The 17,923-nt window shown below is 37.7% G+C and overlaps 1 protein-coding gene and 1 long non-coding RNA gene across 5 annotated transcripts in view; one reads left to right on the forward strand and one right to left on the reverse strand.

Annotated features, from left to right (window-relative positions):
* The window catches only part of LOC148126809 (uncharacterized), a 31,182-nt gene extending 17,917 nt beyond the window's left edge, over nucleotides 1-13,265 (reverse strand). For 2 of the 4 annotated variants that reach the window (XR_015741586.1, XR_015741585.1), the window contains exon 1: nucleotides 11,584-11,638. This is a non-coding gene — a long non-coding RNA (uncharacterized LOC148126809). Of the gene's footprint in view, nucleotides 1-11,583; nucleotides 11,639-12,907 lie in introns of those variants that run through there. The other 2 variants (XR_015741588.1, XR_015741587.1) reach the window with 2 other exon arrangements.
* A 138-nt stretch (nucleotides 13,266-13,403) lies between these two features.
* PRKAR2A (protein kinase cAMP-dependent type II regulatory subunit alpha) overlaps nucleotides 13,404-17,923 on the forward strand; it is a 79,985-nt gene continuing 75,465 nt past the window's right edge. The window contains exon 1 of the mRNA XM_026717981.2: nucleotides 13,404-14,061. Within this exon, the coding sequence (XP_026573766.1) occupies nucleotides 13,797-14,061 (265 nt within the window). The 5' untranslated portion in view covers nucleotides 13,404-13,796. The remainder of the gene's footprint in view (nucleotides 14,062-17,923) is intronic.

Below are 17,923 nucleotides of genomic sequence, written 5' to 3' on the forward strand. Positions count from 1 at the left end.
TTCAGTGCAACCAGCCTTATAGAACTGATATTATAGAAGTATCATTAAAAGTATTTTACTGTTATATTTACTGAAAAAGAGGACCTCAACCTAGGATGATTTTCCACAACCATAAAATAGGAAAATTCCTCTCTTGTTGACTTGCCAATTCTAGCTGAAACCACCCTTCAGGTTTCCTAATACATGTGCATATGATACATGCATGTGTACCTATATGTATTTTGTGCATATTTCCATCAGTAGGGGGAGGATTGGAACAAAAACAATAACAACTGTAATAAAAATTGTCGCTATATCTCTCAGAAATATATATAAAAATGCATTGTAAGATGGTTGGAAGTTAGTTTTTTATATTTCCAATGTTTATTACATTTGCAATGCTACTACAATTTCATCCTTCATCTCCTGGTAATCCCAAAGTAGGCCATAGCTGTTGTCTTATCTGAAACTAGAACTGTGGGCAGAAAAGCAATTAAAGTGTCCAGCATCTTAATGAATAAGGAAAATATTGGATTGCTTTCGCACAAATGTTGTAAACAAGAAAGAATTGCAGAGAGCTGGTGTAATACAGCACTTAAGGTGCTGTAATAGGAGCAGAGAAACCCAGGCCAGAGAGGATTCAAGCCCCCTCCCAACTCTCTTTCAATCTAACCTGCACAAAAGAATTATTACTTTGGGAAAAAAAATGGGAGAGGGAGTGCTACATATGTTGACCTGAATTTATAGAGGCCAGGCGAAATATAAACCCAACCAATTCTTATAAATTAAGGTGGCCAATGGGACTGCAGTATTTGTGTATGAGCTTTTCCAGTTTGTGGTTTGGTTCTGTTGTTTTTGTTTTAAATTTGGGGATGTAAATAAAGATATTACAGTCAAGCACTATTGTTCCACCTTAAGTAAAGGTTGCAACAATAAACATATTTTACACTCATTTTCCTTGTTGAAAAGATTGGCTCCTGAAGTGGCAAGAAGATTTCCGTAATAGAGGTCTGAGTAGGAGGTTTGACAGTTGATGAAGTTGTGGGGAAACATTGGCTTGATCTCACAATTGTGTTCTTGACTGCATTCCGTTTACGGTGATCTTTAGGAGGAACATTTACTTTGTTGGCTCATGGAAAGAAATATTATTATTACCCATAAATTTGTAGCTGCTTTAATAACCATGAAGGGATACAAGGTCATGGCTTGATTGCATAAGGCACCTATATGAGTCAGCTTTCAATCTGGCAGGACAGAAATCAACTGGAGATTGGTAGAAGTTTGAGAATACAGTCAATGAAGCATTAGATATGGAAGATATGGATATATAGATAATGAAGTATAAGTTATGGAAGGTAAGTCACAGAAGATTGGTTACTGGACCTTTTGCTTGCTCTCTTGATGCCTTGTACAGGTAAGCCTTGACTTACAACAGTTCACTTAGTGACTGTTCAAAGTTACAATGGCACCGAAAAAGTGACTTATGACCATTTTTTACACTTATGACTGTTGCAGCATGCCTGTGGTCAAAATATGAATACTTGACAAGGGACTTTATGACAGGTGCAGTGTCCTGGAATTGTGACCTTTTGACAAACAAAGTCAATGGGGAAGCCAGATTCACTTAACAATGGTTTCACTAACTTAACAACTGCAGCAATTCACTTAACAAATGTGGCAAGAAAGGTTGTAAAATGGGGCAAAAGTCACTTAAATATTTCACTTAACAACAGACATTTTGGGCTCTATTATGGTCGTACGTCGAGGACCATCTGTGGTGGCTTGCCTAAGATCTTTGGATTGTCTCATAACTATGCACCAAAGTTTATACCTACTTCATATCAGCCATCAAAAATGGAGAACCTATGGCTGGCTAGAGGGGAGATACTAACTGTGTTTCAGAAATAGTTGAGCCATGAAAGATTTCAAAATTCTGATTGAAACAACATTCTGTAGTTAGAAATGGTTTTATTTAGGTATTGCATATGGAACACCTCTCCGACCAACATTAAAATAACCAAATGATCAATCCACTAACACAGAGATCAATCTGATGGAAATAACAAGGACACTAGACAATGGCCGTGTTTGCACAACATGCTGAATCACAGATTTTGCTTGGCTAATGCTTCCAAATAGAAAAATACTTAAGACAATCTAAAAACAATTATAAAAGTTCCAGTTATTTCAATATCTTCCATCAAGTTACTGTTGCTTTAAAGCTTTGAATGACCATTTATAGATTTAATAGGACTGTGTACACTTTGAAAATAATTGGGAAATACTTCTGCATGAGTCTCAAAAAAGAGTTAGGCTGTTTTGATAAAGAGCAGAGAGGCAATGTGTTTCACCAAACTTAAAGCATTCCTTCTGAATCATTTCTTTGCATAGTCCTAATAAGGAGGACCTGCTGCTCATGAAGATCCACCTTCAAATTCCATTCATAAATTCATTTCTAAGGTCTATCAAACTGGTGACTGCAAGATCTTTTTCTGCAGTAGGCTCATTGCTCTGGTAATAAATACATTATAACATCTTGTCTGCTTTTCACAATTAACATGATTGTAAATAGGAACATAAAACACAGGATGCAAATAAAATTATTTTTTTTAAGATTTCAAAACTGGATTGATCACTTTTATTTTAAACTGCTCATACTGAAGCACATGTGTATTCAGTGTGGGGGGGGAGAGTTTTTAAAAAAGTCAGTTTGAGTTTGCATTATTGAATTGTCTTTAATTTGTTGAATTGTAGATGGGTTTTTTCCCCTCTTTGTTTTATTATTTCCTCCATGTTTGAGGGGATTAGATTATTTAAAAGATAAGGTGATCATGGTAAATCTTTTTGTGGAGCCAGAGATATAAATAAATTAATCAGTTTTCCAGGTAATCATGGTCAACTGGCTGTACTGCTTCCTCTATTATACATTTTAATTAGGTTTTAAACTCATATAATTGAACAATTAGTTTTGGGGACTCGAGTTTAATTCAGAAAACCAGAAGCTCCACATCCCATTTTGATTCTGTACAGCTATTTATTTACCTATAAATGCTCTTAATTCCTGATTATTCTAAAACCACAGCAGGTGATGGCTATTGGAAACATAGCCCTAGGGGCACACTTGCTAATATTCTGAGAAAAATGTTTATAATGATACCCAATTTGCTTCTTAAATTATTTGTAAATTGAGCACCATGCTGTGCTACAAGCTTAATTAAAAAAGTACTAACAAATATAATGGAGAGCTTGTGAAGATTTTTAAAAGTGCATTGCAAAAGTTAGGGCATTTGGTGCATGAATTTCAGCTTACAAAAGCTGTTTTAAACAAACACACATTAATTTTACAGAAATTAATCTTTAAGCTAAATAATGCTAAACAGCTTGAAGTAAATGAACACATTAAAAGGCACTTCCGGGGGCTTGCCACAAAATAACTTTAGCTTACATAAGAAAACTTTCTTCGTTAATATGGGAACTAGAAGAATGTTATATTGAGTCTTGTTGTGTAGTCAACCATAGCGTAATGGAAAGTTGGTTTCGTCTCATTTGTTTCTGGCTCCCCCTTTTTGCATTTCCCAAATTCAAGTATTATAAAGAAACAGATTGCATTCACACACTGCTCTAAGCACAGCATAAATGAGTCAGCTATAGTTTATTTAGTAAATAGAGGTTAAGCAAACTGTGGCTTAGTTGATAGCATAATTGCAATTGCAGATAGGGAATGGAAAGCTGGTCCATCCCTACTATTGGATCTTCCAAGCAGATGCTACTGTGATGAATTCCTTAGACATTCCTAATGTTACACATGCCATAGGAGCCAGTGGTTGTTTAATCAGATCACTGACCTAGACCAACCTCCTTTAAAGAGCCTCAGAAATTTACTGAGAGGGGGGAGAAAAATGACTTATCATCTATGGATTATAACACTTTCTATATTGCTATTAGTCTCTTACATTCAGTTGTAATATTTATTTATTAAATTTATATGCTGCCCAATTCCCAACAAGTCTGTGAAAGACATCCTTTTCCAAACTAAACTTCATAATTATACCAGAAACTAAATGACTATAAGATTAGAAAAAAATGAAGGATCTAGAAGCAATGGGAAGAAGTTGGTTCTTCTACAAAATTATACTTCTGGAAAGTTGTATCTCACTATTTTTATTGGTGTCTAGTTGAGTTTCTATTTTCCAAACTGACACATCCAAATGAAATATTAACAAAACAGTTGTCTGCAGCAGCCCTTTGGTTTTGAGGAAGCAAAATTCCCTTTCTGGATTCGGGCACTGTCTTTCATCCTGCACAGAGTGAAAAAGGGTAAATTCCATTAAAGACAATGTAGCCAGTGGCTGCATTGATATGATTAATGTAACTGTAACAATTGAAATCATTGCCATAATTGAGGACAAGCCAGTGTGCATGACAAGCCAGTGTGTTCCAGGACTCACAGACCCATAGATTAACAACTGTATAATATATTAAGCTAAAATATGATTAATTCATGGTTTTATACTTCATACGAACAAGGTAAAAAACTGCTGTCTTCAGACTTCACTTCCTTAATTTAGAACATTTATATAGCTGTCCAACTCAAACAATATGACTCTTGTTGCCATTCAGTTCACTAAATGTATAAAGGAACAATACTAAATATCACTAAAGTAAAGGAAAAGAAACAATGACAAGGATTACAATATATCTCACTAACTGGGAACTCTACTCATTTTGAGCCAAATGCTTGGGGAAAAAGCTAGGTCTCAACTGCCTTTCTGAAGGCCCCCAATAGCCATATATTGGGGATTGTTGTATCCCCAATATATTGTTTGGGAAATTTTCCAAAGCATTGAATGATGTATTAGATTGCCCACAGACAGCAATAGATGTCTTGATGGGTCCCTCTCCCAAAAGGGCAGGAACTGAATTTTGTGGAATAATTATAATTTCCCCAATAACCAAGTGATGCCTTCTTGACCGGAGGTAAAAGATACACTGAGAACGTACCTGGTTGTACACATTAGTATTATGAGAATTTGAGATCAGGTCTTCTGGTTTTATTGACAAGTTTCCTGTCAATAAAAGCCATGAAATTAGGCCTCAGCAGGAACGTTGATGTTCTACACTCTTGCTTTCTCAACAATTCCATGAATACCACCTCAGCCAGGGAAGATATTGGGAAGTAGCATGGATAGTATTTTAATAGCGTATCCAGTTTAATATTCTAACAATATGTCCACTGCCAGGTGTCAGCTTCTAGCAAGCATATAAAAAGACAGAAAGCCAAATTAATGTCTTTGGCAGTCTTTCTATAAGGCTACAGCAGGTGTACCATTCACTTTCCAACCTGGCTCCTTTATATCCAGAAAACTTGTAAAAAACTCTTCCTACATATAAGATCTTTTATGATATGCAAATGAAACCTAGGGTATGCATAGATTATTTATATAGACTTATAAATATTTATATATTTTGTTTTTGCGTGTGCATGGACTTTGTGGGAGAGGTTGTTGTTACCAACTTAGGGCCTCTGGGAATGGTTAAGTAAGTACAGAAAACCACTAAAGATATTCAGAGCATGATCTGTTTGGAAATCCAGCTAAATGGGGTTTATTCAGTATACTACATTTAAACTATGGATTTCCAGGGTGGGAGAGGGGCAAAACAGTGATTGGGGAAGGAGAGGGGCTATGCTGCATACCATGTGGCCCACCCCATCTTATAGAAAACTGCCATTTAAGGTCAGTGAAAAACATTGCTCTATCAGCAATGTTAGAGTCAGCTGTAGGCAGGTTCTGTTCCTTCGGACTTGGCAATAAAATTCTTGGAGCCAGTCTGCCCATAAGTTGCCTGGGAACTGAGCATTAAGCTGCTTTGAGTTCACTGTAAAAAGGCGGGTAAAAGAAACATTTTGGAATATGTGGGTTTTGCTTTCCACTTAAGTAACCTTCAAAGATATTAGTGGAATGTTTCTTGTTACACTTTGCTGTTTTACTGCTTATTATAGTTCCCTATATATGGGCATACCAACATCAAAACCCAACCCATTGAAATTCTTTGCAACTTTGTCAAATTGCATTAGCAACCCATCTTCCCCCCCATGTGAATAACTGGAAGTGTATACAAAATACAAATAAACTGATATGCCCAACTGGAGGCAGAATGGATTAGTGCCAAAGCAGAGGATGGCCCCTTGGCAAGCTGCTCACTAACAGCCTTGGAAAGATAAATTATCTTTTTTTCTTTTCTAGTCCCCCTCCTCTAAATACTGCTTCAAGCACGTTCAGTTTTTAAACTTTCAAGCAGGCAGAATTAATATATTGAGCAGGTTTGGCAAATGCTAATCTGAAATCAGTGAGAAACATAAATATGAACAATATGTCAATAAAATACCTTTTCACTAATTCTTTTTGCCTTGATTTTTTTTGCTTTGTTCATTTATCAGGCTAAACAGACTTAGCTATCTGGTTCATGTTTTATCATAGTGTTCAATAGGGTGATAGCACACAGGTCTTAAACATTTGCAGCTGTACTTACAAAACAATTGCCCCAAACTATGCACTTTCCTTTAAAAGTAAAACATCAAATTTCACTGCCTTTGAATAAAACCTGTACTTGACAAGTTGTTATGGTTACTTCTGCACAGTCATGGTTTATAGAATAAATCACTATTAGCATTCAGATAGTTGGCACAATTGGCATTCAGACCAATCAGCCATCAGCAGACACACAGAGTTAAATTGCATTTACACACTGTTCAAAAGAGACCACAAAAAAAGCTAAAAGACACATCCTCTCCAGCAGCCAAACCCAGTTAAACAGGAATTAACACCAAGCAAATAAGCAGAGAAAACCATCTGAATCAAAGAACTACTAAGGAGAAAAACAACCCCTCCCAAATACTGGCAAGACAAGCTACTGTATATAAAAAAGGAACAAACCCCACACTCACTAGCACTGATGATATCTAGTTGGGTAATGAAATGTCTGCAAGCAAATAACCAATCTCAGAGCGCCCCAAGGTTTTCACAAATAGAGTTAGCTTTAATTCAACATAGTTTACAAACTACACTTGCTGGATTTACTTCATATGCTGGAGCAATATTCAGACATGATGTCAATTGGGAGTAAAATTCTGCAAATAGGTGGTGACATCAAAGAAAAGGGTGTTTACCTACACAGAACAGCAATTTAGGTAGAAGACTATGTCTATATAGAGGTGAATATACATTGGAAGGCTTGGAATCGGGTGAAAGCTAGGATACCTATCACCTAACAAAGGTTTCTACATGCCAGATATTTGCACTGGATGCACAGATGTGTGCCATTTAGCTGATGTCACATGCCTGACTTATGAGGAAGTGCCAAAGGTAAAATTATTTACTGCTGCTGCTTATACTGTTTTAGTACTTTTCACAATATTGGGATATAGCTATTCTGAATTGCTTGGTAATCAACTTCTTTGCCCAATATTAGACTACTACTGCAAGAACATTGGAGGTGGCACCTTTTTGTCCCACAGTATAAAATTTCCATTCTGAGAGCTGGAAGAAGCCCCGTGGTGAAAACAGACCTTGTTAGGATTATTATTCATCTGCATTTCCCAGCAACTAATGCTTTTTGCTCTAGCTGTGCTCAGGAAAAAAAATTATCCCTCAAACATTGGAGATTAAAATGAACCAGGGTGCATTGCAGCAGTGAGAACAGCAGTTATAAGAACATGTATAAGGATTCCCATTAAAAAAACATCATTCTTGCTGCTTCTTGATTGATGTGTAAGATAGATAGATGGGGAATAACAAGCAATCATAAAAAGAGGTAATTATTTGTATGCCACATTTCTAAATTTTGCTGGCCATGTGTTAAAAGTCAAGATCTGGAGTTTTAGGGATTTTTCTCCATTTTCTTTGCTTGAAAAGAAGAAAATATAAACACTAATTTAAGAAAGAGAAACTATTTTATACAACCGTGCTTAAATGTTTTGTCCATTGCTGAGTTAAATGCTTACCTATCTCTACTAACCCAGTCTCTCTTCCAGCTCTTCTTCTCATTGACAGCTGAATTGACACGTCCTGATTTTGGACGTGTAGCTAGCAATAAGCAAAATGATTGGTTGATTCTTCTGGCTTTTCTTTCTCTCCTATTTTGCAGGACAGACAGGACAGGACAGGAAAACACTCAGCAATTGCAGAACTGTGGCAGGAATAAAGTGGACTTTCCCATTCTGTTTTTTATTTTGTTTGCTTCCCAGAGTTTCACTAGATAAATGGGTAGCCATATAAATGCGCTCAATAAATGAATAAATCATATCTAAACTTTCTGCTATGCCTCTCCTACCCATAGCTTGAACTGAATGAAGTTAAAAAAAACAAACAGCAAGTTGGAATCACAGAGAGCTGAGTTGCAAGCAGCACATTCATTTAGGAATTTGTTCCCTTCCTTTCTGTTTGGTAGACATATATAAATGTCAGCCTCCAGATTCCTCTGTGCTCAGTTTGGGTGGAGGTCAGTCCCATTGTTCCTGTTTCTATTTCAGCCTTGTGTGGAACTAATAAGAACCACAGATTTAAAACATATATGGGACTGTTGGCCGAGGGGCTTTAGCACTATTGCACTGTTCTCATAAATGATCACAGTACTGCATTGTTTAGACAGATGTGCTCATATCAATCTGAAATAACTAATAAAACCCATCCGCTCAACATGCAGCTTTGCCCTCCAACATCATGGATACCAAAATGGAAGATTTCGTATACTTTGCAGCTGGATCTTGTTAGATGAAGGTGAAAAACACTATTTTAACAGTGATACAACTGAGGATTATTTAAGGCTCTCTCAGTCATGGTCTAGGGATAAGGTGAAAATTAAATAATGGGGGGTGGCAAAAAAAGAAGATACTATTAGATACAAATAGGGAAAAGTTCTAAGTTGCAAAAACGTTGGTTGGTAAACAGTAGATTCTAGTTAGCAGTTGACTCATGAAATTCCACCCAACAAACAAAATTTAGCTGCTGTTAATCTGATGTAACTGACAAAAAATGTTTACCTAAACCAGATGTGTCAAACTGGCGGCCTGCAGGCTGGATGCGTCACGCACAGGCCATGCTTGCGTCAGCTCCACAAAGGGGGGGAAAATGTCATGATATGTCACGTGATGACACCTGTGCCTTAAACTCTTTGGATGTTTTATTGTGAATCAAAAATCCAGATCCTGCTCACTTTCTCTGAGAGATTGTCATTAGGCTTGCTTTGATAAGAACTGTGGACCAAGTAATAACTTGAGGGTTTACTATTCCTCAGAAAGCAAATTTATTCCCTTGGGATATTACATTGACCCCTGCATCCCTGTTCTACCCCCATTATTATTTATAAATGTTCCATGAGATCACAAGAGCAAAGTCATTTTAAAAGAATTAGAAAATACACATTACAGAGTTACTAATGTTCTAGTGTAAGAGAACATAATGTCGTAGGCAGTGACACCACTCCTGAAACAAAATATTTGCCTAAAAGTTATTTGTCAAATTTTCCTCAAATAATTTAAAATAGAAGAGTCATCTTCATTTTGCTAAAAGCATGATACACAATGTGATTTTTCCCCCCTTTCTTTTTTAAGGAAGATGTACAGGGTTTTCTCCCTTTGAAGTAAATTCAGTTCAGACTTAATCAGATTTATGTGCTGGGGGCATGATCTGATGTTCAGTTAACTCTGTGTTAAACAGTTAAGAAATATTTATTTCCAGAAAATGAGAAGGATTTGGGAATATTGATGGGACTTCTTGATAAGGGAATAATAAATATGCTGTAACTGACAAGCTCAGCCAAGGTCATAGTTTTGAGTAGAACTTAACAGCTCAAATAACCAATGCTGCTTTCTTCCTCCTCTTTAGTCCAAGAGCAACACAGACATATTTATACCGACAACATAAAATGGCGTCATCAAATCAATAGCCTGTATGTTACTGATGCTTCTGGGTTTCAAGGACACACAAGTGTCAAGTTCTTGTCTATCTGCCAAGTTCTGTGTTCTTATTTAAAAGTACTAAACTTTATTTTTTGTGTGGGTTGCCAGCTACACCTTGTACTTCAAAAGGGGCCCAAAGTCAAAGCACAGATTTTGCAGACATATAGCTGTTTCTCTAATCAGCGAACAAAGTTTCACATGTAGGGAAAATGTACTGCATTCACAACATAATTGCAACATTCATTTTCAAAGATACTGAGTAAACAACTGAAAGACTTTTTGTGCATGAGGAAAATATAGTGAGCATTTCTTATAATACTCTTCAACAAACGTAACTTTCATTTTTGTTTGTTCCTGCACATGCTGCACCTTTGTTTCATAATTTAAATTCTCACATTAACTGTATTTTTTAGAAATTGCATCAATTAGAGGCAGGAGACAAACGGAAGAATATTGTACATGAGAATGACTTGAAAGTCAGAAGGAAGAGCTGCAGACTAGAGAACCATTATGCAAAAGGTGCCTTCTAGCACTGATGTTATCTAGTTGGGTAATACAATGTTTGCAAAAAAACAACCAAGCTCAGGGAGCACCAAGGACTTCACAAAGGCAGCCTACAGAAGCAAAAGAGCATGGGAAGTATCTTAGAAGGGACACTCCCTAATTTTCTGGAAAGTAAAAGTGCTTTTAGACTTGCAAGATTTTATCACTTTCATCTGACAATAAAGATAGGATTGATACTCATGGTTTGTATTTCCTGCCTGGACTACTTCAAAGGGCTGACAAGAATGGATAACCTAGAACTATAGAGCTGGTGTTAGGAAAATGAAAGCTTAGATGGAGCTTAAAGTAGCAAGAGATCCAAAAATCAACAGATATTTTTTAGTTATGTTCAAAAGAGAGCAAGCATACCAGCTAACAGGTAATAAAGGTAAATGCTAACAGGCAATAAAAAAAGCCAGAGCTATCTAACTCTTATTCTGTCTAAAAAAAAACAACGCTTTTACTAGGAAAGCAGGATGAAGGGATAGAATTTAAGTTTGAAGTTAATAAAATTCTGGTCAGGGATTACCTCCTTCGAGTTCAAATTTACAGGATCTGATAAACTGTATACTTGGAAACTAGCTGAAGGATAGTTTCTGGCAAACCACTTATATATAATCCTTCAGAAATCTTCCAGTGAAGTACCAAGTGACCAAAAAGGTTACTTCTGACCTTCCAAAAAGGGAAAAAATCCAAGAAATCAGAAAGTCTGACACTGATCCTGAGAAGATTCCAGAGCACATCATAAAGAGATTAGTCTATAAACAACGTGAAACAAATGCTATAATTATCCAGCCATGTACAAATCCTGCTAGACCAAACTTATTTTTTTGGTCACATATTAGGAATTGTAGAGATACAATATCCCTTTACTTCAGCAAACATTTGACAAACCAAGTGTAAATTGAATGGCCTGACAGCCAAATGGATATATAGGTTGATGAGCATATTTTGCTTTAGTGCTCCATCTATGACTTGAGAGTCTTTCTCTCATGCAGCACGTGAGGCTCAGCTGGCTTGCTGAACAGCATACCAGAGGAATACATTTATTGTTTTATTATTTTAAAGAGTTTTAGGCCAGCAAGATTTCTTAAATGACTTACTGATAATTCATGAAAGCATCATTTTTTTTGCATGGAGACTCTCAATCTGAAAAACATGACACAAAAGGAATAAAAGGAACAGAGAGAGAAAAATCTCACTACTGATACAATTAAATATTTTACATGTAACACATGTACAAATCAGAGGGAGTTAAGGGATGATACAATACCTTTCTGAGAAGTTTAACATTGCTATACAATAGGGAGGATATATAAGATAATGTTGCATATGTAATATTCAGGTGTAAATCACATTGAGATTGAGGACATATTTTTAGACAAACATGTAAAAGTGTAGCAGAAGGGAAGATGGATGAAAAAGTTAGTCATTTAATACAATGATTAAAAAGTCCTATCACAGAAAGAAAAACTATCACCAGATTAAGGAAAATATAAACATTTTTTTCTTTTTTTCTAGTTGGGAAGCATGTGATTTCATGAGGTTTTTGTGATATCACTCAACCCAATATTGTTACATCACCAAGGATAACCTCTTGAAATTGAGTTTTAGGCTCTTGCTAAATCTATGGTCAGCCCAAGTAGTCATGTACAGCTCATTGTTCAATATATCACAAATGAAGGAGGTATGCATGATCAAGTGATTAAATATAAATGCTTGTTAGCCCATAAGACTCACGACCCTACAGTTCAAATCCTAGTGGCTACAGTATTTAAGTGATTCAGGCAAATTCCATACTAAGTACAAAAATCCAGATTAAAGCATCCTGCCAGATATGGTAGTTGTGAAGCCTTGACTTGTATACACCCAATGGAGTCTCCCACTTCTTTGGATATTTGGTGTCACTTCCACAATTTGGTGCTTGCTTCCCTTCTGTTTAAGAAAAAAAGTTGAAGGCATCTAATCCATATTCAGAGCAGCATCAGTACCTTTTATAAGAAGCAGCGTGGTAAGGATTTAATTTAATTTTTTTTGTCCACCAGGAAGCACCTTTTAGGGAACTCTTGGATTAGTAAAACAGGAGGGCTTGATGGGGACAATAATTTTTGTTTACAGAGTGATAACTAAAAACATAAAACTACCAATTATCCCACTATTTGAGCGAACACTGATGAAATAGCCAGATAAATAACCTTTCCTTCTTTTACTAAATATATGCTTCTCTCCCGTACATCAAAAATGGTTAATAATACATACATACATACATACATACATACATACATACATACATACATACATATATATATATATATATATATATATATATATATATATCTCCAGAAGTTTACCCCACTCTCATGTGAAAATCAGGAAAGAAAACTAAAAAGAGATCCGCTCTGGAAAATGTTGACAAGCTTTGTTCACCTTTTTTTTCTTCAAACGGCTACCTTAAAAGCAGGTGGATAGTTTATGGTTCAGTGTCGAGCCAACCCAGATGCCGAGTGACAATTTCTGAACAGTTCTTTGGGGGTAATTTACGGATTGGGGAAGTTAACTAAAGAAGAGTCGTCGCGTATTTTGCAATAATCATCGCGAAGACCACGAAGCGATGCCAACCCGAAGCACCCCACCCCGCTTTTTCCCCCCCTTAAACACAGCAACTCAACCCTTTCCTTTCCCACAGCCGGCTAGAACCCGCGAAAGAACTACACAGTACCAAACGCGGGTCGCCCACCTGAAAAAACCCGGCCTTCCTCTGCGCACGCGCGACATCACATCTCCCACCCTTCCATATTACAGTTACTCCTTTAAACCCGTTTCATTCGCGCGCCCCTTCTTCGGTATTGTGACGCAAACGATTCCACCCACTTTTTTTTTTTTTCTAATTCACGCCTCCTCGGCCGCCGCCGCCGCCGCCGCCGCCCCCTTTTCCTCCCACCCACCCACCCCGCCTCCGCTCGCTCTCTCGCTCGCGCTGTTGGCCGTTTCCTGCTTGGAGCGCGTACAGCGTTGTGCTCTTCCGTCCCAGTCCTCCCTCCCTCCTCCCCCCCGCCCCCTCACCCTCAGTCCCTTTCTTTCTCGCGTGTCAGGCGGCGGCGCGAGCGCGGCTCCCTTGGCGCTGAGGGCGAGAGAGAGAGAGAGTGGGGGGGCTCGAGAAGGGGAGTGAGCCGCGGTGGGAGGCCCCGGCGCCGGGCCCCGTTTCGAAAGCTCAGGGCGGGGGACGGCGTCGGGAGTCGGCGGCGGTTGGCAGTTAGCCGACTTCGGTGTGTCCGTCCCCTGACTTGAATTCGTTCGGCTCGACCGCGACGCCAAGATGAGTATCGAGATCCCGGCCGGTTTGTCGGAGCTGCTGCAGGGCTACACCGTGGAGGTGTTGCGGCGTCGGCCGCCGGATCTCCTGGATTTCGCCGCCGAATACTTCGGTCGCCTGAGGGATTCCCGCGACCAGCAGCTGCGCGAGGAGGCGGCCGCCAGGGGCAAAGGAGTCAACTTCGATGGGGAGCCTATGCAGACCGAGTCAAACGGGGAAGAGTCGCGGAGAGAAGCGGACGCGGAGGACTCCGACTCCGACTTCGAGCGTGAGTTGCAGCCGGGAGGGAGGCCGGGGGGCGGTGTGTGTGTGTGTGTGTGGCGGGTGTCACTCGCAACCTTTCCCCTTCCTCCTCCCTTAGCGATGGTGGGGGGGAGAGGATTCGAAGATCCTCACGTGCGGCGGACTTTTCTTTTTTCTTTTTTCTTTTTGCACGCGGGTTTTGCATGCATGCGGGCGGCTGTATAGGTTAGGGATGGGGGAGCCCCCGGGCGGGTTATCAGCCGCCGGTTTTACGGTGCTTCCAACATGTCGTGCGAACGGTGGGAGAGCGGAGAAGAGCGAGCGAGCGAGCGAGCGCCCCGCTGTGCGAAATCCTGCCGTCAAAGCAACACTGGGGGAGGCAGGGTATAAATGTACCAGGTTAATGTAGCAATGGTGATTAATGCCCAGAACATTGTTTGCGGGTATTGGGGTGTGTGCGTGTGTGGTGGTGGTGAGGAGAGGTTGTCCTTTGAATGCGGAAAAGTAGGTGTGACCTTGTGTAGGAAAATAAAGAGATCCTTGTTAGTGTGTTTTGCTTCTTTGCCTCCCCTCGTTCGTTTTGACGTGGAGATATGGCCTTCGGGCGGGAGGGGAAGAAAACGGTAGCTGGATCATTTCAAATTTCACTTACTCTCCTGCCTCACTTCACTATGTCTGAGAGACTACTGCTCCAGATACTGGAAGACTTTTTGAATGAAAGTCTTTCCTCCATTTTTTTTTTAAAGAGGGCCACTTGGGGAAAAAAAAGATTCTAAGGAATTCCTTGTTTCTTGATTAAAGAGAAGGCATTGAATATACTGTTCCTTGGCAGCCTTTTCAGTGTCCGGGTTTTTGGGGTGTGTGTGTGTGTGTGTGTGTGTGTGTGTGTGTGAGAGAGAGAGAGAGAGAGAGAGAGAGATCAGCTGTATTGAGAAGAGAATGTTTCCTGTGTTCTCATTTTATTTACAACATATTTTACACTTAATGGTAAGCAATGAAAAATATTTGTAAAACTCATTTCTAAACTCCATAGCTATTTGCATATTCTTGGTTCAAAATTGGATTAGCTCATTTCAAAATTGTCCAAAGCAGCTTCCAAAGTGTGGATTAATTATCTCATAATTGGAACATGGTGTAAGTAGTTAATCCACAAAGCAAGTGTTTAAAAATATTCTGAGTACAGGGACCAGAGATTTGAGGGGAATGTACCATAATGTATCAGGATTCCATTATTCAGTTCAGCACTCATTGGGGAACATTTAGGAAATCTTAGAATTAGGTGATATCAATGTTGTCAGACACAACATTCTAATTTTGTAAGTGTCAAAAGTGAAGGTGCTGTTTAAAAATCTTAGAATAGTTACTGTCTAACTTTTGTACATGTTAATTGAGAGGTAAGGCCCACTAAGTTCAGTTGATGCTTCAGCTTTCTGATCTCTTTTCCCTGGTTGGTAAGTTATGTGCTATGTACTGTTATAAATGAGTTAACACGTTTCTAAGTTTAGCATATGATAACAATCAGGGAAGAGGAAGTTTTCAGAGAAATAGATATTCTGAATTGTATCTTTGTAGCTGAAATGGTTATGATGCTAATGAGATACTTTTCCTGAGATGGGAAGCAGGAAAGACCCAGTTAAAAAGCTGTTTTTGTATAGTGTATGTGAGGCTGTTGCCAGGGAGAGCAAAAGTGAACAAAAATGGAATGCTGTGCATTATGGGGACATATTTTCACTTTCTAACTGATAGGGCTTTTTGTAGATTTTTGTAGATTTTTTTTCATTTCTGAACACCTGAAATCAATGCAACATGTATGTAATACATAATGTGATTTACACAGATTTTTAAAAATGCAGATTAATGTCAAGTCTTACTAGGCATGGCAAATATTAAACAAAATATTAAATTAAATCTTTCGATTAAATTTGGAAAAATCATGATACTCTTTTTCAAATGTGGATCTATTTAGTGGGTCTGGATTGTACTTTTACTGCCAAACCAGACATAATAAAATTAATGAATTAATATTCTGAATTCAGAAATAGTTACCTATTTATCATTATGAATGAGAGTGACTGAAATAATTAAGAGATACAGAAAAAGTTAGCTCAGTTATTAACAATAAATATGTAGAACCTTAGTACTTAAGTAGCTTCAAATTCCATTGAGATGATGGAGGATGTTTTTCTTGATACTTTGTGAAGTATTTATGTATGGTAAAATAAAACTTTGCTGCGAGCCGTTATATCCATTAAATTAAACATTGTTAGAAAAGCAAATGCATTTATAGAGCACGCCTTAGTTTTAATTTGCTAAAGAAAGATCAGTTTGGAAAAGAAAGGAAAAATACAGAGTTTCCTAGTAACTGTTAAAATAACAACATAGAGTGGTTAGAGTAAAATGGTAAACCTGATAGTGTAAACAGCAGTTGGTGTACAGTAATTAAAAATTTCTGTCTGTTAACCATGTTAAGGCAGTGATTCAGAACATACTTGTTGGGAAGGAAGATTCATTGAAATAGAACAACTTTGATTAAAAAATTGTTGGAATAAGCTGCTGAAACAATGGTGATTATGCAGATTCTCCTTTAGCGTTAAGCATTTTAACATAATTCAGCATTTTATTTTAATCTGACATAGATTTTTGTGAAAGCTCATTAAAATAGCTAGAAAACCCATGTTGTTGCTATATTAAATGTCATAGTACAAGAGTAAAATGAGTAAAATATACCTTACTATGTTTGCTATATTGTTATAAAGGTAAGTTCTTTATTGAATTGAGCATAAGTCTTAGTAATTACATGGATAATTGAAAAGAGGATTAAAATATGGGAAAAGAGTGGTAACTGGCCAGACTGGATTATAATTCCTTTATGATAAGAAGCTGAGTCAAGTGGGATTGCAGATATTGATGAATACAGTAATCTTTAACCATTTTTATGCTGGAAAGTGGAGATAAGCAACATTTAGAGGGGCACAAATGTGCATTAGGGAAAAAAGATATAATTCTGAAGGACAATTGATTGGAAAGCATAATTTATTTTGGTAGTACTTCAGTCCTTGTGTTCAAAGGATAAAATAATATAATCTTGTTTATCCTTGGCACATGATAAATTCTGAGCAGTGTTTAGTCTGTTTTTACTTTCTTTGGAATTTGGTATATTTTGTCAAGCGTGATGGGAGATAGTCCAAAAGCCAGAGAGCATCACTTTTTAAAAAGCTTCTTGGAAATCTTTCTAAAATCTCTTGGTGGATGCTGTCCTTCAGAATTTTTAAAGCAACCATTATACTGAGGGCAAAACATGGCTGCCTCCATAAGACTTCACAGTTGAAAAAAAAAAAGTTTGCCACATTCTACTGTTTCGTTGAGTATGGAGTATGTATAATTGAATTTTGAAGTACAGCATTGTCACTCTATGGTTCTATGATATAAGAGCCATAAACCTACTTTTAAAAATATATCTATTTTAGTCAAAAGCAGTAATATAGATGTGTTGTTCTCTGTGTGCTTTTCTTTTTCACCTGTGTTCCTTTTATGCCTCTATATCCTTCAAGTGATAGCATTCTAAACAGATGCATTTTAAATTTTTTCATTAGTCATAAATCATTTCTAAAGTGGCAATCATATTTATTCTCCCCAAATCCCAGAAGTGGGATGAAACGTTATTGACTTTGCTGGAGCTCTCTACCATAATTATGTTATGATTTATCCTTGTTATTGTACATTAAAAGTAAATGTTTGTGTCATGTAGTTGTAACGATTGAACATTGTAATTGAACTCTCAGCAGCATATTTTATAGCTGATTAATTTATTTTGACATAGTAAATGTTTATTTGGGTACTCATTTTATTACAAAGTTGATGCTTTGAGTATTTTTTGTTCCTTAGTT

This window comes from Pseudonaja textilis, chromosome 2 (assembly GCF_049901715.1).
Source record: "Pseudonaja textilis isolate UNSWEBS1 chromosome 2, rPseTex1.2, whole genome shotgun sequence".
NCBI lineage: Eukaryota > Metazoa > Chordata > Lepidosauria > Squamata > Elapidae > Pseudonaja > Pseudonaja textilis.